The sequence below is a fragment of the Bombina bombina genome, chromosome 6 (assembly GCF_027579735.1).
Source record: "Bombina bombina isolate aBomBom1 chromosome 6, aBomBom1.pri, whole genome shotgun sequence".
Taxonomy (NCBI): Eukaryota; Metazoa; Chordata; class Amphibia; order Anura; family Bombinatoridae; genus Bombina; species Bombina bombina.
This window is the reverse complement of record NC_069504.1, coordinates 239,556,113-239,582,229: the sequence shown is the minus strand read 5'-3', so window position 1 is coordinate 239,582,229 and position 26,117 is coordinate 239,556,113. Positions and strand designations below refer to the sequence as shown.

The 26,117-nt window shown below is 38.2% G+C and overlaps 1 protein-coding gene across 3 annotated transcripts in view; it reads right to left on the bottom strand.

The window, feature by feature from the left end:
• The window catches only part of OSBPL8 (oxysterol binding protein like 8), a 760,079-nt gene that overhangs the window by 344,639 nt on the left and 389,323 nt on the right, over positions 1-26,117 (bottom strand). For all 3 annotated transcript variants that reach the window (XM_053716764.1, XM_053716766.1, XM_053716765.1), the window contains one exon: positions 25,642-25,678. In XM_053716764.1, coding sequence (XP_053572739.1) covers positions 25,642-25,678 — 37 coding nt within the window. The remainder of the gene's footprint in view (positions 1-25,641; positions 25,679-26,117) is intronic.

Here is a 26,117-nt window from a genome sequence, read left to right as displayed (position 1 = left end):
TTCACAGAGATGGATATTACACGAGTAAGACTCAGCATTTCTTGCAGATTAAATCTTGGGGCTAACAAAGTTATTCTTTACAATATACTCTCCTCATAACAGTTCTTAAGAAAATGGTTATGGTGGTTCGGGATAAACACTGCTAGTTAAGTTTTTGGTTCTGTTAAATGTTATGCAGTTTATAGTTTACTTTCTGTTTTAGCTAAAAACTTCTGATTGAAACGGTAGGTTGGATACTGATCCTTAAATTAACTTTACAGATATATGCCGTTACTATTTCCAACTTTATAAACGACACAGTTGTGACACTTTCAACATGCAGCTAATGATTTTATATGTCTGCCCAATAATGTAGTGGTTTCCTCTCTTGCGGCCAGCGGCCGAGGCCGTGGGGGGGAAGGGAAATATATGTTCTTAAACATGTAATCAGATTATAAATGTTTTGTATTATAGAGAATAATCATGTAGAAACTGCTATATGGGGAATGTGAAAGTGTCCTAACATAAGAGACAATTGTTCTTATGCCTACAAGGATTAATTGTTATAACTTGTTTATACCGTTTAGAACTTATCTGTTTAGCAATGCATTTAGCGTGGGAAATTAATTAAACCCCTGCATAAAGTTTATAACTCTTATATTCCGATATTACTAAGATATATTTTTTGCCCTGCCGCCCTGTGCTCCAAAACTCCCTCTATCTAGGGAAATAAGTCCCTTTCCTTTCCTCCTGATCTGTATTTGAGCAGATAATAATAGGTTTTACACCTAGTACTACATTACAAAAGCTGGCTATGGTCTTTTCCTCCCTACATTATTTTTCTTTACTACCATCAAAGATCCAAGAGTGGTCTGAATTTTTCATGTAAAGGGATTAAAAAGAGGATTTATGCTCTCAATGTTCCATATACCAGTACAATGTCTGTTTTATTCATGAACAAAATTTATTTCTTATATAAGAGTTTGGAGTGCAGTTCTGGGGACCGATTGCTAAAAAAGATATTGCAGAACTAGAAAAAGTTCAGAGAAGGGCCACAAAGCTAATAAGGGGATTGGAGAAATTAACCTATGAGGAGAGGCTAGCCAAACTGGGTCTGTTCTCTTTAGAAAAAAGGCGCTTGAGAGGTGACATGATTACTTTATATAAATATATTCAAGGCCCATATACAGAGATGGCAGAAGCTCTTTTTATTCCAAGAAAATTGGTTCTGACAAGAGGTCATAATTTAAGGTTGGAGGAAAGGAGATTTAATCTCCTGCAACGGAAACGTTTTTTCACTGTAAGAGCAATAAAATTGTGGAACTCATTACCAAAGGAGGTAGTGAATGCCAATACCATAGATACATTTAAAAATAGTCTGGATAAATTTCTGTATATAAACAAAATTCATGGATATGATTGCTAGTATTAAATGGGTCACATTTTAATGGGGTTATTTAAGCTTAACTGGAGCTTTTTGTAAGTATTTTAGATTTGTATAGGTTGAACTCGATGGACTTCAGTCTTTTTTCAACCTTATCTACTATGTTATATGACTATGTAAGACTTGGTTTTTTTTCTGTATAATTCCTCAATAAAAATATTAAAAAAAAAAAAAAAAAAAAAGCTTAATATCAATGGAATGAAGGGGTTCAAACGGAACACCCTGAAGAACTTTAAGAACCAAGTTTAAGCTCCACGGAGGAGCAACAGCTTTAAACACAGGCTTAATCCTAGCCAAAGCCTGACAAAAAGCCTGGACGTCTGGATTCCCTGCCAGACGCTTGTGTAAAAGAATAGACAGAGCAGAAATCTGTCCCTTTAGTGAAATAGCGGATAAACCCTTTTCTAAACCCTCTTGTAGAAAAGACAATATCCTAGGAATCCTAACCTTACTCCATGAGTAACTCTTGGATTCACACCAATATAAATATTTACGCCATATCTTATGGTAAATTTTTCTGGTCACAGGTTTCCGAGCCTGTATTAATGTATCAATAACCGACTCCGAGAAACCACGCTTCGATAGAATCAAGCGTTCAATCTCCATGCAGTCAGCCTCAGAGAAATTAGGTTTGGATGGTTGAAAGGACCCTGAATTAGAAGGTCCTGCCTCAGAGGCAGAGACCAAGGTGGACAGGACGACATGTCCACTAGGTCTGCATACCAGGTCCTGCGTGGCCACGCAGGCGCTATCAGAATCACCGATGCTCTCTCCTGTTTGATCTTGGCAATCAGTTGAGGCAGTAACGGAAAAGGTGGAAACACATAAGCCATGTTGAAAACCCAAGGGGCTGCTAGTGCATCTATCAGCACCGCTCCCGGGTCCCTGGACCTGGATCCGTAGCACGGAAGCTTGGCGTTCTGGCGAGATGCCATGAGATCCAGTTCCGGTTTGCCCCAACGAAGAATCAGTTGAGCAAATATCTCCGGATGAAGTTCCCACTCCCCCGGATGAAAAGTCTGGCGACTTAGAAAGTCCGCCTCCCAGTTCTCCACGCCTGGGATGTAGATCGCTGACAGGTGGCAAGAGTGAGACTCTGCCCAGCGAATTATCTTTGAGACTTCTAACATCGCTAGGGAACTCCTGGTTCCTCCTTGATGATTGATGTAAGCTACAGTCGTGATGTTGTCCGACTGAAACCTGATGAACCTCAGTGTTGCTAACTGAGGCCAAGCTAGGAGAGCATTGAATATTGCTCTTAATTCCAGAATGTTTATTGGAAGGAATTTCTCCTCCTGAGTCCACGATCCCTGAGCCTTTAGGGAGTTCCAGACTGCGCCCCAGGCTAGTAGGCTGGCATCTGTTGTTACAATCGTCCAATCTGGTCTGCGAAAGGTCATTCCTTTGGATAGATGAACCCGAGACAACCACCAGAGAAGAGAATCCCTGGTCTCCTGGTCCAGATACAGTAAAGGGGACAGATCTGAGTAATCCCCATTCCACTGACTTAGCATGCATAATTGCAGCGGTCTGAGATGCAGGCGCGCAAAAGGCACTATGTCCATTGCCGCGACCATTAAGCCGATTACTTCCATGCACTGAGCTACTGATGGACTTGGAATGGAATGAAGGACACGGCAAGCATTTATAATCTTTGATAACCTGGACTCCGTCAGGTAAATCTTCATCTCTACAGAATCTATAAGAATCCCAAGGAAAGGGACCCTTGTGAGTGGAAACAGAGAACTCTTTTCCATGTTCACTTTCCACCCATGCAACCTCAGAAATGCTAGAACTATCTCTGTATGAGACTTTGCATTTTGAAAACTTGACGCTTGTATCAGAATGTCGTCTAGGTACGGAGCCACCGCTATGCCTCGCGGTCTTAGTACCGCCAGAAGCGAACCCAGAATCTTTGTAAAAATTCTCGGAGCCGTAGCTAACCCGAAAGGAAGAGCTACAAACTGGTAATGCCTGTCTAGAAAGGCAAACCTTAGGTACCGATAATGATCTTTGTGAATCGGTATGTGAAGGTAGGCATCCTTTAAATCCACTGTGGTCATATATTGACCCTCTTGGATCATGGGTAGGATGGTCCGAATGGTTTCCATCTTGAACGATGGAACCCTTAGGAACTTGTTTAAGATTTTTAAGTCTAAGATTGGTCTGAAGGTTCCCTCTTTTTTGGGAACCACAAACAGATTTGAGTAAAACCCTTGCCCTTGTTCCGTTCGCGGAACTGGGTGGATCACTCCCATCACTAAGAGGTCTTGTACACATTGTAGAAATGCCTCTTTCTTTACTAGGTTTGTTGATAACCTTGACAGATGAAACCTCCCTTGTGGAGTAGAAGTTTTGAAATCCAGAAGGTATCCCTGAGATATAATCTCCAACGTCCAGGGATCCTGTACATCTCTTGCCCAAGCCTGGGCAAAGAGAGAAAGTCTGCCCCCCACTAGATCCGTCTCCGGAAAGGGGGCCCTGTCTTCATGCTGTCTTAGGGGCGGAAGTAGGCTTTCTGGCCTGCTTGCCCTTGTTCCATGACTGGTTGCCTTTCCAACCTTGTCTGTAACGAGCAGCAGTTCCTTCCTGTTTTGGAGCGGAGGAAGTTGATGCTGCTCCTGCCTTGAAATTACGAAAGGCACGAAAATTAGACTGTTTGGCTTTTCGATTTGGCCCTGTCCTGAGGAAGGGTGTGGCCCTTACCTCCAGTAATGTCAGCAATAATTTCCTTCAAGCCGGGCCCGAATAAGGTCTGCCCTTTGAAAGGAATATTCAGTAGTTTAGATTTAGAAGTTACATCTGCTGACCATGATTTAAGCCATAGCGCTCTGCGCGACTGTATGGCGAATCCGGAATTCTTAGCCGTAAGTTTGGTTAAATGTACTACGACATCCGAAACAACCGCAATTGCTAGCTTAAGCGTTCTAAGCTTGCTCAAAGTCTCATCCAATGGTGCTGTGCGAATCGCCTCTTCCAGAGACTCAAACCAGAATGCCGCTGCAGCAGTGACAGGCGCAATGCATGCAAGAGGCTGTAATATAAAACCTTGTTGAACAAACATTTTCTTAAGGTAACCCTCTAATTTTTTATCCATTGGATCTGAGAAAGCACAACTATCCTCCACCGGGATAGTGGTACACTTGGCTAAAGTAGAAACTGCTCCTTCCACCTTAGGGACCGTCTGCCATAAGTCTCGTGTGGCAGCGTTTATAGGGAACATTTTTCTAAATATCGGAGGAGGGGAAAAGGGCACACCAGGTCTATCCCACTCCTTGCTAATAATTTCTGTAAGCCTTTTTGGTATAGGAAAAACGTCAGTACACACCGGTACCGCATAGTATTTATCCAGCCTACATAATTTCTCTGGGATTGCCACCGTGTCACAATCATTCAGAGCCGCTAACACCTCCCCTAGCAACACGCGGAGGTTCTCAAGCTTAAATTTAAAATTTGAAATTTCTGAATCCGGTCTCCCCGAATCAGAACCGTCACCCACAGAATGAAGCTCTCCGTCCTCATGTTCTGCAAATTGTGACGCAGTATCAGACATGGCTCTCGTGTCATCGGCGCGCTCTGTCCTTAACCCAGAGCTATCGCGCTTGCCTCTTAACTCGGGCATATTGTATAATACTTCTTTCATAACATTAGCCATATCATGTAAAGTGATTTGTAAGTGCCTTGATGTACTTGGCGCCTCAATCTCACGCACCTCCCGAGCGGGAGACGAAGGTACTGACACGTGAGGAGAGTTAGACGGCATAACTTCCCCCTCGTTGTCTGGTGATAATTTCTTTATCGGTACAGATTGACTTTTATTCAAAGTAATATCAATACAATTGGTACACATATTTCTATTGGGCTCCACATCGGCTTTTGAACATAATGAACAAACAGATTCCTCTGTATCAGACATGTTTAAACAGACTAGCAATGAAGCTAGCAAGCTTGGAAATTACTTTCAATAAGTTTTCAAGCAATATTAAAAAAAAAAAAAAAAAAAAATCATGCCCAAAAAGGATTTATCACCAAAGTACCTCACAAAACGAATAACATGCCAGTAAACGTTTTAAAACAAACTTTTTCAATGTCATGCAAAGTTATCACTAAGCCTGCTACCAGTCGCTTCTACTGCAGATAAGGCTTAAGCATTATTTCAGTATTAAACAGAATTTTCTCAGTCAAATTCTAGTCCCTAGAAAATAACTCAACTGCGCATACATTTATCAGCCTGATACCAGTCGCTACTACTGCATTTAAGGCTATACTTACATCATATGGGTAACAGCAGTGTTTTCTTAGTCAATTCCATTCCCAGAAAATATTGTACTGCACATACCTCATTTGCAGGGGACCCCGCATGCTATTCCCATTTTCTGAAGTTACCCCACTCCTCAGAATGTAGAGAACAGCCAGTGGATCTTAGTTACGCCTGCTAAGATCATAGAAAACGCAGGCAGATTCTTCTTCCAAATACTGCCTGAGATAGAAAAACAGCACACTCCGGTGCCATTTAAAATAACAAACTTTTGATTGAAGAATAATTAAGTAAAAACTCCAACTCCTCTCGCGACCTCCTTCTTTGTTGAGGGTTGCAAGAGAATGACTGGATATGACATGTGAGGGGAGGAGCTATATAGCAGCTCTGCTTGGGTGATCCTCTTGCAACTTCCTGTTGGGAAGGAGAATATATCCCATAAGTAATGGATGACCCGTGGACTGAACACACTTAACAAGAGAAATTGAAATAATCTTACCTCCAGGATCCATGCTGTGGAACAGTACACAGCCTTTCAAGTGTGACAGTCTTATAGCAGCGCTCCTGACATGGACTTGAGTGAGAGAAAACAGGCAGTGAAACTCGTCTACACTGATTGCTTAGGAGAGGTTAGCAGCAGTCTGGATGGTTTTGCAGAAAAACTTTCCCTGCATCTCCAGACTCTAACTTTCATCAATACTATCACTGAGAGGTTGACATGACTATTTACAACTCCAGTCCTATCTCAAAAGGCAGATACCCTTTTTCAAGACTCTCCAAATCTTCTGACACTTCTCTGCCACCTCCTAATGTGACGAAAGACAAAGAATGACTGGGGTAATGAGGAAGTGGAAGGGATATTTAAGCCTTTGACTGGGGTGTCTTTGCCTCCTCCTGGTGGCCAGGTGTTGTATTCCCAACAGTAAGGAATGAAGCCAAGGACTCTCCCAATCTTAGGTAAGAAAAAACAGTTAAAGTGAATGTAAAGTTTCACGAATAAGTGCCCGATTTGTTAAAATACTATTAAAAACAGGGGCACTTTCATTCATGAAACTTTACATTTCACTGGTTTTGTTAAAATACTTACCTTTCCTTCTTGCAAGCCAGAGCAGCGATTCCCCCCGCCTGCCGCTCGTCTCTTTATAAGTCAGCAATGATGAATCAGGCTTCCTCCAATCATGTCTCCCCCCCCAGAGCAAACATTGCCTGTAGCCACATCGTTATTGGAGGAAGCCGGATTCTTCATTGCTGACGTATGAAGAGACCAGCGGCTAGCGGGGGGGATTGCTGGGTTGTTTATATTGTCATTATGATTTAAAAAGAGTAAACACAGTTGATTGATAATAAATGGCTTCAGCCAAACACTAACCATGAGTGAAAGAAAAGTTTTTGTGTTATTATTCATATTCTCTGAAAAAAGGCCAAGAAATCAAATTCTGCCAGGGTATGTAAACTTATGAGCACAACTGTATCTTAGAGTTAGCACAACACAATACTAAATGCAACTCAATAGATTTTAAATAGTCACAGTCATGTGATCAGAGGGCTGTCAGAAGAAGCTTAGATACAAGGTATTTACAGAGGTAAACCATATATTAATATAACAGTGTTGTGCAAAACTGGGGAATGGGTAATAAAAGTGTTATCTATCTTTTAAAACCATAACAATTCTATTGTAGACTGCCCCTTTAAGTTTAAAAACATTTATGCACAAACCTAAAAATAAAAATATTCAAAGCAAATACAATATGAAAAATTGCCATTTGATGACGTTTTTTGTTTTTCATATTTCTATATAAAACTTGGGTCTTCTGAATTGACTGAACATGGGTTAATAGTTTCACTGTTAGTAATCTAAATGGGAGGTGCAATTTGTTATGTAACCATGCATATAAAATGCTGAAGCTCGCTGCCAGGCATAATTGTTTTCGCCGGTAAGACAACTGTGTCACGCAATGCCCAAGTGACAGGGCTTAATCTATGCTGCAGTGCTGAAAGAGGTTTAACAAACTGACAGTTTTCAGTTGGTTCATGAAGCAATAGGTACCCCAGGAGAACGATGGTGTGAAAGTATGAAGAGCCAAAACTCCTGCACTCTCAAACAAAGCGGTCAGATCCCAGGATTCTGAAAAGATCTGAAGTCCCCATAACTGCAAAGAACTGAGGTAGACAAGAGAGATTGAGAAAGAAAATGTCAGATCTCTATAAATGCTTCTCTGCGCTCTGTGAATAAAACAGCTGTTTGATTTCAGTGAGCAACGTACATTTAATTGATGAGCTTTTGTTAAAATACAAAAAGTTGCTGATTACCTTACAGCAAGGCATGAAAAACCAATGATCACAGATGAAGCAATGGCTGTAGATGTCAGCAAGATCAGCTTTAAAAAGCCGTTTGGCTTCCATACTTGAAAGTGCTCTTGTGTAGAATGAGCTGTATGGGAAGAAATTAAAGCTCACGGTTTGCTTTAGGTGCAGCTCCATAGAATATTAACCCCTTAAGGACCAGCGCCGTACCCCGTACGTCACTGGTCTTTCTATGGGGATTGCATAATTAATAGAGTGGTCTTGCCCCCAGCAGCGAGACCACGCTATTTCTGGTGGCCTTAAGGAGGAAGGAAGGGAGGGTATAAGAGTGCAGGTAGTTAAGGGGCTAAAGGATCATTAAAAACTCTTCTTTGGAATTTTAAATGAGCAGTAGATTTTTTTCTTGGAAAATGTCTTCACGTTTCCGCCAACACCTTGTTGTTACAAGACATTTCTGTTGTGCTGCTATAGAATAACATATCTGCCAAGTCTTAAAGGGACAGTCTACTTCAGAAATGTTATAGTTTAAAAAGATAGATAATCCCTTTATTACCCATTCCCCAGTTTTGCAGAACCAACAGTTATAGTAATACACTTTTTACATCTATGATTACCTTGTATCTAAGCCTCTGCAGACTGCCCCTTGTTTCAGTTCTTTTGACAAACTTGCATTTTAGCCAATCAGTGCCCTCTCATTTGTAACTCCACAGATGTGAGCACAATGTCACCTATATGGTACAAGTAAAAGAAGATAGTCTCCACAACTGTTTTTTAAATGATGTCTTGTTTAATTTATGTCAGGCTTGAGAAAGGGCTTATTGCAAGCCCGAAACGTTGCTGTATTTGACCTTTGTTTGAAAATAAAAGTCACTTTGCTCACTGCTGGAGACTATCTTCTTTTACTTGAATTGTCTGGGCTTGGTTAGCCCTCTCCGTGCACTAGTGAGTAGTGGGTGCTGTATCCATTCCTATCTATCTGACCTATATGGTACACACAAACAAGCATTGTCTAGCTATGATAACGGGCAAATGCATTCAGATAAGAGGCAGCCTTCAAGGGCTTAGAAATTAGCATATGATCCTAAATAGGTTTAGCCTTTAACTAAAAATGCCAAGAGAATAAAGCAAATTTGATGATAAAAGTAAATTGGAAAGTTGTTTAAAATTACATGCCCTATCTGAATCATGAAAGTTTAATTAGGACTAGACTGTCCCTTTTAACATTTTTAAAACACATTTTCACTGTAATTATTTGTCAACTGCCAAAACTCCACCCACCATTTGCCTTATTTGGAGGAGCCAATCTCGGCTTTAATCCACATTAATAAGGCTAGCTATGGTCACACAATTTAGGAGAAAATGCATTAAATTTCAGAGCTAAAATACATGAAAGGGGTGCAAAATAAATAATAAAAATATATTGCAAAGTTGTTTCATTATCTATAAACATTTTATATAAAAATCTCAAAGTGTTTCTGTCCCTTTAAATCAACAAGGACAAGGATCACACATTTTTACCTGTTATCTCTCTATTTATGTCAGTACGTATATGACACATAGATTTGGCAAGTGGTTATACTGTTCTTTCCATCATGCACACAAAATCACAGTAAAACAACAGAAGTATGCATTACAATTTCCACTTGAAGCAGACAGTACAAACCAGAAGTTAATAAACATAACCCCAATAAGGAAAAACATTTCACAAAAATTCTACAATGGAAAATTATCACTGGCAAAGTAATATGGTCATAGGCTCACTCACGTGCCACCAGTGGCTGCAAGCAAAATACAACACAAAATGAATCCCTTGGCTGCCAGTAACCCACACAGCAGTAGCCACATAGGACTTCCGATAACATGTATATTTTATTCAGCCATTTAAAGCTGCGCCTGTTTTTGGATCCTCACTAAAAGTTCTATTAGCAGTCATAATCCATTTTCGATAAACTTTTCAACACCTTTTCAAATCCAACAACTCAAGGAACTCATAAAAATTAATTATAAACAGGACAGTTGAGGGCAGATATAGATGTATAAGTACATTTCTTGCTGATAATGTTCAATATTATATTGCTTTGCACTACATAGTCCAATGCTTAACAGTTTATTTGAGGTAGGTTTCAGTGTTTAATGTTAAATGTTACATACTAGTTACAAGCAAGTTAATCCCAACATCAGCATATCTGGTTTTATTTTTAACTGTGGGATCCAAAAGAGATTTCCCCAGCTGGGGCATGGATAGAGCGTTCAGTAAACATAGCCAACTTATCATGTCCAACCAACATCTCATTGGGTCCTCATCCACCCTTTCTTTAGTTTATAAAAACCGTGAACAGTTGGATAAACGAGAACATAGCAAAAGTACATGATTTTATTACATAATTAGTAAATATGCAGTAAACTTTTATATGCCAATGTATTGTATAATATGTTCATTTCATACTTGCTGTAAAACATCAAAGTTTTCAATAAAGCTCTTTGAAAAATTCAAAAAAAATAATAATGCTTGTCAAATATTAAAAATGGACAAAACAGAGATTCAGCAATTGTGACCAATATGCCCAACATACGAATGGCATTTAGGTGGTTAAGCAGTGGTGAGGATGGAAATGTATTGTAATAGGTTAACCTCACACATCCAAATAAAGATTTTCCTTCCGCAGTGAACAAAGAGGTTAATTCAAAAGCCCTTCACCTGTGAAAGGGCTATTGTATCTGTTAGTGTGAAGTGAAGTCCCAGATTATCTCTTGAAAATAGGTACTTGGTAAACAAAAATGCCTTTTTGAAAGCCTTTCTATGGAAAGGCTTCATGAGTACAGGCTTTAATGCACAAATCAATTTTGCATTGTGATCACTTGAGAAATTAGACAACTATTTTGGAAGCAAAGCAACAATCCATTTTATAGGCAAATTGCTGATAGGTTGTAATCTACCTCAATGAACAATGATGCTAAATTTGCAATAACACCATACTCACTGAGGGATGATAATTAGAGGGAACTTGGGGATTGCTATTTAATTAAATGTGGCATTACGCTCAAAAAATGAATTCTCCATATAATGCTTAAAGGGACACTCAGGTTTTATTAAATTTTCATGATTCAGATACAGCATGTAATTTTAAACAACTTTCCAATTTACTTCCATTAAAAAAAATGTGCACAGTCTTTTATATTTACACTTTTTTGAGTCACAAGCTCCTACTGAGCATGTGCAAGAACTCAGACTATACATATATGCATTTGTGATTGGCTGATTGCTATCACATGGTACAGGGGGAGTGGAAATATACATAACTTTGAAATGTGTTAGAAAAGAATCTACTACTCATTTGAAATTCAGAGCAAATGCTATTGTATTGTCTTGTTATCTTGCATTTGTTGATTATGAAAATCTATTGTGTTTACTGGTCCTTTAAAGTGATAAGTAATATATGTATATATAAATTAAATTCTGATTCCTTACAATTTAATTATGTAAACCTCTATATTTATGTTCTTATTTGTGTGTTTAAAATAAAAAATTATGTGTGTATATATATATATATATATATATATATATATATATATATATATATATATATATACATATTTTATTTTACTCAACATCTCTCTTCCCTCCACCCATTCCTTTTCTTTTCCCTTTTTGAAATGACATAAAGAGTGGTGTGTGTGTCCCACTCTATGTAGCTGATAATACGTACTTCACATGGACAAGGAAGATTAATGCTTTCACTCACGCATGTTACTTTTTGAGACAGCCACATAAAGCAGGCGAATGGCTGAAAGTTACAAATGCCAAGAATAGAAAAAAGGAAAAAAGAAAAAAAGAAAGAAAAGAAAAAGTATAACGAGCAGGCTGGTGGGACCATATGAAGTAAAACATTAATTATGCTTGGTGAAAAAAGAAACTTTGCAATTCACGTTTATATTTATATTGCCAACTTTTTCTATCACATAAATCTGAAAATGGTGGATTTGCCACAAACCCAAAGAGGATGGAGTACATTCCGTGCAATCCTTACCTTCTTACATGCTTCGCAATGATTGTTTTACAAACACAGGAGTTCATTTATATATTTCCCTAACTGGATGCAGTAAATTATATGATAATTCAACTCTCATTCACTTATAAGAGAAAACAACTGAACGCTCAATGAGCGTGTCCACAGGCTGCATGAACATTTTTCTTACAAAACAATTATTTTGCATACAGGTGTTTTTAAGAGTATTTAAAGGGAAGTGGCATACTGGCATATGAGAAGCACTGCTCTATTCTCTTAGATTGACCACGTCAAATGTCATGAAGAGTGCCACAGCAAGAGGTCTGACACAAAACCAGATAGGTGACAGGTTAGCAGTTCTAGCAGGACCCCCTACAATATTTAGAGGATTTGACATTGAAACTAATCTGAAACCTAAGTTTGGAGCAGCTAAACCAATCACACTGATTGCCATACATGTCCCCTTTATGTAGCAGGATAGTGTACCCAGCCATTAAACAGCAACTACACTGGTTTTCTTAGCTGATACATACCCTGAATTAGATATTGCTTGTAAATGAGGAGGATCAATATGAAGATGCCCCCCAGCCCCATTTGCCGCTATAACAGCTGACACTCTCCTGGGAAGGCTTTCCAAAAGACTTTGTAGAGTGTCTGTTGGAGTTTGTGCCCATTCAGCCAAAAGATCACTTGTGAGGTCAAGCACTGATGTTGGATGAGAAAGTCTGGCTCGCTATAGGGGTTACGATTTATCCAAAAGGTGTTCAATGGGGTGGGTGTCAGGGCTCGGTGCAGGCCACTTTATTTTCCCAACAAAAAAACGTATCAAACCATGTCTTCATGAACTCGCTTTGTGCACAGTGGCGCAGTCATGAATCAACAGGAAACGGCCTTCTCCACACTATTGCCACAAGGTTGGAAGCTCCAAAGTATTTAAAATGTCTTTGTATGAGGTAGCGTTAAGGTGGCCCTTTACTAGAGCTAAGGGGCCTAGCCCAAACCTGAAAAAAAGCCGCTGACCATTACGCCTCTTCCTCCAAACTATACATAGGAGCTATTAATTCTGGAAGATAGCATTCTTCTGGCATACGCCACACCAAGATTCTTCCATCAGACTACCAGATAGTGAAGCAAGATTTACACAAAAAGCATGTTCCCACAGCTCCAGATTCCAGCATTACACCACTCCACGTAATGCTTGCCACTGCGCATGCTGATGTGAGGCTCGTGTAAAGCTACATGTCCATGGAAACCCATTTCATGAAGCTCCGGACAGCACAGTTCTTGTGCGGATGTTGTTTTCAGAGGCAGTTTGGAACTCTGCAGTGAGTGATGCAACAGATTATAGGCATTTTTATGTACCACTACATTGTGGCTGGGCTGTTGTTGCTCCTAGATGTGGCTGCCTATGGTAGTGCCAAATATAAAATCACTGAGCTCTTCAGTGCAACTCCCTATTAATATTATATACTAATATGTGTTGGTTTTTATGCACCTGTTAGCAATGGTTGTGGCTGAAACATCTTTACTCAATAATTAGTAGGGTGTGCACATACTTTTGGCCATATAGTGTGTGTGTGAGTGTGAGTGAGTGTATGAGAGTGTGTGTGAGAGAGTGTGTGTGTGTGTGAGTGTATGAGAGAGTGTGTGAGAGAGAGTGAGTGTGTGTGAGTGTATGAGAGTGTGAGAGAGAGAGAGTGGGTGTGTGAGTGTGTGTGAGAGAGAGAGTGTGTGTGTGAGTGTGTGTGAGTGTATGAGAGAGGGTGTGTGAGAGAGAGAGAGAGAGAGAGAGTGAGAGTGAGTGAGAGTGAGAGAGAGAGAGAGATAGAGAGAGAGAGAAAGTGTGTGCGTTTGTGTGAGTGTGTGCGTGCATGTATAAAAGTATAAAAGTATAGATGAATATAGATAGACAGACAGATAGACTGAGGCTATGGTCACTTAAAATATATTGCATTGATGCAATAAGAAATAAAATTTAAAAAGTAAAACTTTAGAATAGGTAATTATAACAAAAGTACAAATACAGTATCTGATGAATGCATCATGTGAATCATAGCCTTGTGTAATCCATGCCATGAGTGATCAGAAAGTGGCACACAAGATGCATGATGCTAATTCAGTCACTTGCCTGAAGCATATCACAGGACCTAATGCCTGGAATGTTTACAGAAATGAAGTGGTGGACACAGTGTTAAACCAAAAGAACAGTTTTAGTACCAAGCAAACAATTTAATTTCCATACTGAATAAACATAATAAGCTGTATTCATCTGAAACATTCATTCTAAACAAACTACCATTGTGTAAATCGTGGTACTTGCAAAACATAGCAAGAGGGAAGGTTACCATTTATGTGCAACCACAATCCCAGCGATCAAAAACAAAAATGAAAAAAATAAATAACTTACATATGATATGGTAGTTTGTTAAACACTGAATCTGAATGAGAGAATATATATATATATATGTATATATATATATATATATATATATATATATATATATCTCTGTCTGTTACTAATTACAATTACTAGTCATAACAGAATGTTACTAGTACACCCAGTTGTTAAAGGTAGAGGAAGCCCAATTACTTACTAGTCATTTTATTATTACAGTATTTATTCTATAACTGGCCAAGTAGCAAGTGAGTGTATACGTTAAATTTTTTTCTAATACAATCTAATTACTAAATAAGCACTTTTTCAAACAATCCATACCATGGGCAACAATAATGATGTATTTTACAAGTGATAACCCAGCTACATAGAGTTTGGCTAATGTTTTTATCTTTCTTTAGATCTATGTCTGTAGTCTGTAACAAAGTCTCATTTCAACCACCGTTATTCCTCTATATCCTCTAATAAACCATTACACACTAAATCTCTGCTCCTACTATCCCATGATTTCCCCTTACCCTGTAAACACCAACATCTGAAGAAGAGAAACACAGTCTTATGTAACGCAATATCAACAAATATTTTGGTCCACTAACTAAGGTAGTGTACTAAAAATAATAAACTCCTGAGCATACTCACTTAAATCTATTCATTTCATTCCTCCCTTTATTTAGTCATATCCAGGCACAATCTGATCTGCATAATTCTTATCAAAAACCCATCTATAGACATTAATTTCCCCTGCAAAAAGTTTTCGTATAATAAAACACAGTGTGTAGGCAAAAAACGTGACCCAGATATACATTCAACTTCCTCAGCTTTACTGCAATGACGGAAATCTGGCTTACTGACCAAAGCATTTTTCAGTATCCACACCTATTATTGTTATTATACATTTATAACACACCAACAAATTCTATAGTGCTATGACAACGGCACAATAGTTACAAAACACAATTGCAGAATGTTATTTACAAGAGGGTCCTGTATACATGTGTGTGTTTGCATAGAGAAAGATTATATCCTATGTATTTAGGTATGAAACCGTAGCATCTATGGTTGTGCTTTCCTACTGAAAAAGATATGCCATGTGTATGACCCAATTTCCACTAATTTGGACTTGAAATGTTGATTTAAAAAACAAAAATGGATGCTTACCTTATAAATGTATTTATTTCCGGATATGGCGAGTCCACAACGTCATCAATTACTGTTGGGAATATCACTCCTGGCCAGCAGGAGGAGGCAAAGAGCTCCACAGTTAAACTGTTAAATATCACTTCCCTTCCCATAAACCCCAGTCATTCAACGGAAGGCAATGGAGAAAAAGGAGTAACACAAAGGTGTAGAGGTGCCTAAGGTTTAGTAAAAAAATAACTGTCTAGAAAACATAATTTATGTAAGAACTTACCTGATAAATTAATTTCTTTCATAGTGGCAAGAGTCCATGAGCTAGTGACATATGGGATATACAATTCTACCAGGAGGGGGCAAAGTTTCCCAAACCTCAAAATGCCTATAAATACACCTCCCACCTTACTCATACCTAAATTTAACGTTTAAGCCAAGAAGTGAGGTGTAAAAAAAGGAGTAAAAAGCATACAAAAAGAGGAACTGGAAAAAATAATGTTCTTTATACAAAGAAATCATAACCAAAAAAAAGGGGTGGGTCTCATGGGCTCTTGCCACTATGAAAGAAATTAATTTATCAGGTAAGTTCTTACATAAATTATGTTTTCTTAAATGTAAGTGGCAAGAGTCCATGAGTTAGTGACATATGGGATATAATACCCAAGATGTGGAAATCCATGAGTCAATAGAGGGAGGAATAAAATAAAAACAGCTATGTTCGCTGAGAAATTAAATCCAAAAATAATTACGTTTTCTTAAATATAAAAAAAAACTCAAAACAAAAGTAATCATAATCAAACATACAGCTGCCTGAAGAACCTTTCTACCAAAGGCTGCTTCCAAAGAAGCAAATACATCAAAATGGTAAAATTTAGTAAAAGTATGCAAATAAGACCAAGTTGCTGCTTTGCAAATTTGATAAACTGAAGCTTCATTCTTAAGAGCCCAAGAAGTGGCAACTGATCTAGTAGAATGAGCTGTAAATTTCTGATGCAGAGACTGCCCCGCCTCCAAATAAGCTTTGTGAATCAAAGGTTTCAACCAAGAAGCCAGAGAAATAGCAGAAGCTTTCTGACCTTTCCTGGAGGCAGAAAAAATAACAAATAGACTTGAAGTATTTCTTAAATCTTTAGTAGCCTCAACATAATATTTCAAAGCTCTTACCACATCCAAAGAATGTAAAGACCTTTCAAGAGTATTCTTAGCATTAGGACACAAGGAAGGAACAACAATTTCCATATTGATGTTCTTAGAATTCACAGCATTAGGCAAAAATGTAAATGAAGTCCGCAAAAGAGCTTTATCTTGATGGAAAATCTGATAAGGAGACTCACAAAAGAGAGCAGACAATTCAGAAACTCTTCTAGCAGAAGAGATAGCCAAAAGAAATAATACTTTCCAAGAAAGATATTTAATGTCCAGAGAATGCATAGGCTCAAAATGAGGAGCCTTAAAAAAGTTTTCAAAACAAACTTGAGACAACAAGGAGGAGAAATAGATTTAAAAATAGGTTTGATACGAAGAATGCAAAGAATAATCAGGAGTTGAACACCATGAAATATAGGTTTTCCAAACCCAATACATTTTTCTTAAAACAGACTTGTGAGCCTGTATCATAGTGCTAATCACTGAGTCAGTGATGACTAAGCACTAAGCGTTGAATTTCCATGCCATCAAATTTAGAGATTTGAGATCCTGATGGAAAAACGGTCCCCGAGACAGAAGGTCTGGCCTTAAAGGAAGTGGCCAAGGCTGGCAACTAGACATCTTGAAAAGGTCTGCATACCAAAACCTGAGAGGCCAAGCTGGTGCTATCAGAAACGCATAAGATCGTCCCATTATGAGCTTGGAGATCACACTTTGAAGAAGAACTAGAGGCGTAAAAATATTAGCAGGTTGGTAAAACCAAGGAACTTCTAGAGCATCAACCATCATCCCCCGAGAATTCTGGAACCTGGAAAGGTTTCTTGGAAGCTTATTGTTCAGATGTGAGGCCATCAGATCTATTTATGAAGAACCCCACATCTGTACCAATTGAAAAAACACATCTGGATGGAGAGACCACTCTCCCGGATGTAAAGTCTGACAACTGAGATAATCCACTTCCCAATTGTCTACTCCTGGGATATGAATCCCAGAAATTTGACAAGAGTTGGATTCCGCCCAAGAATTCCGCCCTAGGGATATTTCTTTATTTGCTGAAGGACTGCAAGCCCCCCCTTGATGATTGACATATGCCACTGTAATGACATTGTCTGTTTGAAATCAAATGTAAATGTTTTCTCTTCAATAGAGGCCAGGCCTGAAGAGCTCTGAAAATAGCATAGAGTTCTAAAATATTGATTGGTAACCTCGCCTCCTGAGGTTCCCAAACCCCTTGAGCTGTCAAAGACCCCCAAGATAGCTCCCCAAACTGAAAGACTTGCATCTGCTGTGATCACAGTCCAAGAAGGACTAACAAAAGGGGTCCCTTGAACAATAAGGTGATGGTTTAACCACCAAATCAGAGTGTGTTTAATGTTGGGATTTAAGTATTTAAACTGTGATATCTGAGTATAATCCTTGCACCACTGGTGCAACATGCAAAGCTGTAGAGGTCTCATATGCAAACGAACAAAGGGGATCGCGTCCGATGCTGCAGTCATGAGACCTAAAACTTCCATGCACATAGCCACTGAAGGGAATGATAGAGACTGAAGGTTTAGACAAGCTAAAACTAACTTCATTCATTTTTTGTCTGTTAAAGAACGAGACATTGACACTGAATCTATCTAGAAACCTAAAAAGGTGACCTTTGTCTGAGGAATCAAGAAACTCTTTTGTAAATTGATCCTCCAACCTTGTCTCTGAAGAAACAACATTAGTGGTTTCGTGTGAGATTCTGCTAAATGAAAAGATTGAGCTTGTAGCAAGATATCGTTCAAATAAGGAAACACCGCAATACCCTGCTGTCTGATTATAGATAGAAGGGCACCGATAACTTTTGAAAAGATTCTCGGAGCTGTCACTAGACCAAACGGAAGAGCGACAAATTGGTAATGCTTGTCCATAAATGGAATCTCAGAAACCGATAGTGGTCTGGGTGAATCGGAATATGAAGATAAGCGTCCTGTAAGTTCATTGAGGACATGAAATGACCTTGCTGAACAAAAGTAAGAATAGTCCTTATAGTCACCATCTTGAAAGTTAAGACTCTTACAAAACGATTTAGAGTTTTCAGATCCAGAACTGGTCTGAATGAATCTTCCTTCTTTGGGACAATAAACAGATTTGAATAAAAACCCAAACCCTGTTCCTGTTGAGGAACTGGAACAATCACCCCTGAAAGCTCTAGTTCTGAAACACACTTCAGAAAAGCCTGCGCTTCACAGGGTTTGTTGGAACATGGGAAAGGAAGAATCTTCCCATGGGAGGTCTTATTCTGAAACCTATTTGATACCCTTGAGAAACAATATCCTGAATCCACTGATTTTGGATAGATTCTGCCCAAATGCCTAGAAACAATTTTAATCTGCCCCCCACCAGTTGAACTGGTTTGAGGGCTGCACCTTCATGCAGTTTTAGGGGCTGTATATGTTTTTTTATAAGGCTTGGATTTATTCCAATTCATAGATGGTCTCCAATTGGAACCAGAGGCCTTAGGAGAAGGAGTGTTTTTTTGTTCTTTAGATTGACGAAAGGAACGAAAACGATTGGGAGCTTTAAAATTTACGGTTTGGTTTCTTATCTTGGGTCAGAAAAACTCCCTTACCCCCAGTAATAGTGGATATAATAGAATCCAATTGAGAACCAAATAAATTACTACCTTAAAAAGATAAAGAAAGTAATCTAGATTTAGACACCATATCAGCATTCCATGATTTAAGCCATAAAGCTCTTCTAGAAAGAATAGTTAAAGACATATATTTAATATCAATCTTAATAATAACAAATATGGCATCACAAATGAAATGATTATCATGTTTAAGTAAGAGAACACTGCTAGACAAATCAGAATCTGATAATTGCCGTGCTAGATTGTCCAACAAAAAAGTTGAAGCAGCAGCAACATCAGCTATAGAAATAGCAGGTCTAAGAATATAGCCAGTATGTAAATATGCCTTCCTAAGATAAGATTCAATCTTCCTATCTAATAGATCCTTAAAATAAGTGCCATCCTCCATCGGAATAGTAGTATGTTTAGCAAGAGTAGAAATAGCGCCATCAACCATAGGGACTTCCTCCCAAAGTTCTAAATTAAACAAAGGTAAAGGATACCATTTTTTTAAACCTAGAAAAAGGATTAAAAGAAGACCTTTCCTTAGTAATCATATTAGAGATAGCATCTGGAATACAAAAAAAACTTCAGGAGTAACCTCAGAAGTCTTAAAAACAGAATTCAAACATGCTATTCTTGTTATCAAGAGGACTAGATTCCTCAAAACCCAAAGTAAGCAACACTTCCTTTAACAAGGAACGAATATATTCCATCTTAAAAAGAAAGGATGATTTATCAATATCAGAGTCTGAAGTAGAATTCTCTGAGCCAGAGAAATCATCATTAGAAGACAATACTTCAGTATGCTGTTGATCAATACAAACGTCATCAGACTTATGGGAAGTAGGGAGAGACCTTTTACGTTTATTTGAAGGCGGAATAGCAGTCATAGCCTTCTTTATGGCTGCAGCAATATAATCTTTTATATCTACAGGAATATCATGTACATTAGATTGTGAAGGTTTAACAGTAGATGTATTTGTACTTATAGAAACATTATCAGCATGAAACAATTTCTCATAACAAGTGCCACATACTTGAGCTGAAGAAGGAAGATCAGCCAATTTACAACATACACACTTAGCTTTGGTAGATTTGTTTTCAGGCAGCTTGGTTCCTACAGTAACATCAGAGGCAGGATCAGTTTGAGACAACTTGAAAAATGGAACAAAAAAGAAAATATAACATTTAAACAAAATATCCAATTTTAGCGCCAAAAATGATGCTAACAAAGATGACGCAAATGCAGATAAAAAAACGTTCGGCGCCAAGGTTAACAGGAAATTAGAGAATTTGCATCATAACAGGCACAAGTTTGCACCAAAAAATTGTGTCAACAAAGAAGCAAGAAATTACGTGACTCACATCACAACAAATGCAACCTTCGCGCCAAAAATATTCATGCCAAGAATGACGCAATAAATAGAAGTATTTTACGCCATTGTGAGCCTAATTTGCACGCGAAAAAGACTGAAGTAACAACTAGCTCGAACCCCAGGTAAGAAAAAATTACTAAATTTCTCCCAAACATAATTTTCCATGCTGAAACTGTTAGACTGCATAGGGAAATAAACATAGACCTGACTTATGGCAAATATATGCAATATATATTTAAAACTTTAAAATAAAAAGTGCCAAACATAGCTGAGAGTGTCTTAAAAAAATATATATACTTACCTGAAGACACCCATCAACATATAGCAGACAGCCAAACCAGTACTGAAACATATCAGCAAGGGTAATGGTATAGGACTATAATGTTGATCTGTAAAGGGAGGTGGCAGATGAATCCCCACAACCGAATTTACAGAGAGCCTTAGCAGAGATTTCCCATAGGTGAAAACATGGCATCATCAGGCAATACTCCCTTCACATCCCTCAGACAAACACTGTACTTTGAGAGGAATTGGGCTTCAAAATGCTTAGAAGCACCTTTCACAGAAAAAATCAAGCACGACTTGCTTCACCATCTTCCAACGAAGGCAAAGTTTGTAAAACTAAGGTATGAGTGAGGTGGGAGGTGTATTTATAGGCATTTTGATGTTTGGGAAACTTTGCCCCCTCCTGGTAGAAATGTATATCCCATATGTCACTAGCTCATGGACTCTTGCCACTTACATGAAATAAATAAAGGGCGTGGTTGTGGATTCACCATATCCAGAAATAAATACATTTATCAGGTAAGTATAAATTTTGATTTCTTTCCTAAGTGCACAACGTCATCAGTTACTGTTGGGAAATAATACACAAACTAGAGGACACAGATGACTAGGGAGGGACAAGACAGCCAGATCTAAACAAAAGGCACCACCGCTTGAAGAACTTTTCCTCCAAAAGAAACCTCGTCTGATGCAAAAAAATCAAATTGATAAATTTTGGAAAAAGTATGCAAAGAAGACAAAGTTGCAGCCTTGCAAATCCGATCTAGAAAAGCTTAATCTGTGAAATCCCCAGAAGAAGAGACAGCCCTCGTGTAATGAACCATAACTCTCAGGACTCAGAGACTGCAGCCCCGCAGTCTGAAAGGCAAATTAATTAAACTTCTCAACCAGAGAAAAGAGAAGTAGCCGTAGCTTTCTGTTACAAAGAAAACAAACAAAAAAACATAAGAAAAAATATAAAAATAAAAACACCCTCCATTAGCATTCTTTACAGAGTGCAACACAACAATTGCAGCAGAACCCTGCCAGCTGGGAAAGTTCAGTGAGATATCAATAAATATATAAGCCATGAGAGTAACAAATTAAGGGGGGTTAAAAAAAAAAAAAAAAAAACAGTCTCCATTCACACAGCAGTGTCTGCTCTCTGCCTAAAAATATCTCTATAAAAGATATGTATGTCCAAGAAAATGTTGCAGGTCTTGCAAAACTCATTAAGTGCACAGTCTCCCATACTTAGAAGACAAGAGGCACTTACCTGCAGTCTGGCGTCCGGCAGGAGGACAGCTCACACAGCGTGGAAGGACGCCAACTCCTTACAGAGGCCTGTGGAAAAAAAGAAAGATCAGAGCAAACCTACTCTGGCTTTCTATACTAGGGCAGTAAATATGTTAGGAAAATGCAGCAAGGCCCATCTTACAAGTTCCTAACTGCTTTAAAGTCACCACTGCCCTACTGAAGAGACTAACGTGGAGTACGACTAGACCCAATCTTGAGAGGAAAGGCCAGAGTAAACCTACTCTGGCTTTCAAAATAATAAAATTTTAATAAAATTTTGAATGAAGTAAAATAAATACAGTCTTCTTCAGACCCCAAAACGTCCACTCCTCCTTGCACCGAAGGCAAAGAGAATGACTAGGGTTTGTGGGAAGGGAAGTGATACTTAACAGTTTAACTGTGGTGCTCTTTGCCTCCTCCTGCTGGCCAGGAGCGATATTCCCAACAGTAATTGATGACGTTGTGGACTCACCATATCTTAGGAAAGAAATAAACAAATTAAAAACACTTTTTTAAAAGGAGTGCTGGGCTGAGCTATATTTGTTGTCTCACTAGTTTAGCAATTGACAGGTCACACAGCACCCCCTAAACCAGCACTTGCAAGTCTCTTTACTAATGGTTATCTGGTGCATGAGGATCCTTTTATTGGTGGACCAGTGTCATGCGATTACCATGGAGGTCCAAAAGCTTATGGGTTTAAATGGAAGAAACAATGGGGAGTCGTCACCTTCCATGCTGGTGGCTTTTAAGGGAGTATTATTGGATTAGTGTTTGCTTTCCTCCCTCAAAAAAAACAGACAGTTTAGCATAATCTAACTATACGTGAGAATTGTTGCTGATAGCTACACACCGCTGAAAGACCATTCTGTTTACAAACTACTTTATTATAGTATTTTTCGCCACTAAGGCCTAAAGCACTCTCATGGGGTTCTATCTAAGGCTGTAATGTTATTCCCTAAATAATCGTTCACTTTAGGTTCCTCTTTTCTCTTTTGAGTTTTTGTTGTTTACTGCGCTGTAGGCCAGCTGCTAAGTATCTTAATAGTTTTGTTGCCTGACTCAAATACTTAGGGAAATACCTGCTGTTATCATTTATGAAATCAACATAACTGTTAATAATCCCAACACCTCTCTCTGCTACAGCTAAACTCCTCCGCTAATCTTTTGTCTCTCCCAGTGGATATATTACCCATTCTACAAAACATTCTTACACAACCTTATTTACTTTTATTTTTCTCATTAGCTTTAGAGTTCATAATCCAAAAACCGATCTGTCTCTAAAATATTAACAGACAGTTATTATGAAAACCTATTTGGATAGGGGGCTGATATAGCTAATCAGACTGGGCAAACTAATTTTATGATAACCGTGCAGAAGAAATACGCACTTTACCACAACTGGTTATAAGTGCACTGATGCTATATACATTGTTCATTTCTTTTATTTTTTTTAAATAGTTTTTATTGAGGTTATACATATAAAGAACATCAGGCATTAGTTCAGTAGTAAATACATCAAATACATCTTAAATTGATTAAGTCATAACACTCAGGCCTGTAAAAATAACAAAATACAAGGCTGTCACAATACAAGAGGCTAGAACAACTATTAAACAAGTTACCACGAAACCTGAGAAATGGAACCTCATTTTGCTTTTATAGATAAGATAAATACATCTCTAATGTTTCAACAGGCCACTCATGGACCCATGCAGGCTAAATAACTTAAAGGATTACTTTCTGTTATAATTTTTAAGCTAAACAACTAACATATTAAAGTTAATAAACATTAATTAAAACCTACTGACCTATATTTTCTCCAAAACGAAGTTTCATAACGTTCTAAAAGTTATATCTTTTATTCGCCGATGATGTCACGTTATCCTGCCCACTATTTTCAGCACTGCATGTTCAAAATACTTAACCTCTTAAGGACATATGACGGAATTTTTCCATCATAAAACAATTGAGCAAACTGAAAGCTGTGTTCTTAAAGGGTTAAACCAATAACTTTGTGTTTAAAGCGCCATTTTGAAACCTAGGTATTGTAAGCGGATTGGTACAGAGCAAAGGATACCCACGGAGTGGGTTTGGAAAACAATTAAATTTGCAGACAAGATTTCTGATATACGGTAGAGATATGTTAATGAAATGCTATTGATAAAAAGCATATTTGGGGTAGTTAGTTAGTAACAGGCATAGAAAATATTTACTTACAGTGGCCCTTTAAAGGAGGTGCTCTAATGTAACTCACGGTCACTCTTGGACCTTGAAATAAAGGTGAGATGGTATAGCAGGTTAAACATCTTATGGCATGCATATAAGACAGAGCGCCCTGGGGTCTATGATATCTGTTTACCGTGTTTTCTTCACAATAGGCTTAAGCTAGATCTATATATATTTATATATATATATATATAGGGGCTATGCAAGACTAATACACTGAGGATGCTATGGGTGTTCCTATTTTAGGGCATAAACTAAGATAAGACTTGCGCGTAGCTAGGTCACGGGGAATACCTCAGTTATAAAGGGGCTATAATAGTCATTTGAACCTCCAAATATGTAGGCCAAAACCGTAATGAGTCTGTGCTATCGGCGGGAAGCAATAAATCTATTGAATCTAACTTGGGGCTGCAGAGAGCCTGTACTAGCTTTCAACTTGGATTAGTTCTCCCTGTGTCGTGTGAGCTAAAGTTCTCAGCATGCCACACTACCTCGGCCGCTGGCAGTGCGGGAGGATGTCAAGTTATTCTAGGGCTCTGATGAGAACCCCCGAGAATTATATTCACATCAGTCAAACAATGTAATACTACAGGAGTCACTCCAAAATACCCCACTTCAATGAGAATATGTATCTGAGTAGAGTCACACAAAATGGATCCCCATGATCCTCTATACCGTAGGATACATTGTTTATTTTGACACCAAGGTTTGAATACGTTTTAGTCATAAACTCCTGACTAAACAGCATTTGACTTTTAGTCAACCTCAAATATAATAAGTGTTTTGTAATTTATTAAGGCACTTACTGAAGTACAATACTCTGTCCTCACTCATATCTAATGCCCAGTCATCAGTTTGTGGTATTTCTACACTTACTATATTAATTAACAAAAATACAAGTACTTTTCCGTTTAGTTTTAGTTATCAGCTGTCAACTTTTATTTCATTTTTATCTCTTTGTCTTTGCTGAACAAAATTAACGCAGGTCATAAATGATTCCAGTCAGCTGTAAAAGTACAATTAGAATATCTAAAATATATTCTTTACTATTATGTATTAAACAAAGTATATTGCCATCTTTGTTTAATATCTCTTGCATTCATTTAACACTTTTTCTATATATTTCAAGCATTAACAAGAGAGTACAATTTTAGTGCAGTGAATTCTGTCCAAATCAAAAACTATATATACATGAATCACTTACGTGGGGATCCGTGGGAGTCTTTATTATCACAATGATGCTGTTTTTTGATGTATGATTGTAGGTAAAGAGAATCAAGGCATAAATCCGTAGCCAAGAGCAAGAGGATGATGGAACGGTAGAAGCAGCAGTGTCAGAATAGAGGAGAGAAAGGAGATACATTGTGTTAACACATGATCAGACATATTAAGTCTAATATAATAAAATGCATGAGGAAGATAAACTAGACATTTATATTAAATTGTGCGCTCTACGTGCTCTAAGAGGTTAATGCCTCAAGCAAAGCAGGTTGGCGAGTTAAAATGCAAAGATCAATTCACTGCTCATATTTAAAGGTCTCTTGCCAGAAAAAGGTTGAAATAGCATTTTCCCTAATGGACCAAACCTAGCATTAGAGACATATATTACCATTTTGACAGGTTAATGCAGAATCACATTGATGCTCATTATAAAGGAAAACTACTAAATGTTCTAATTGT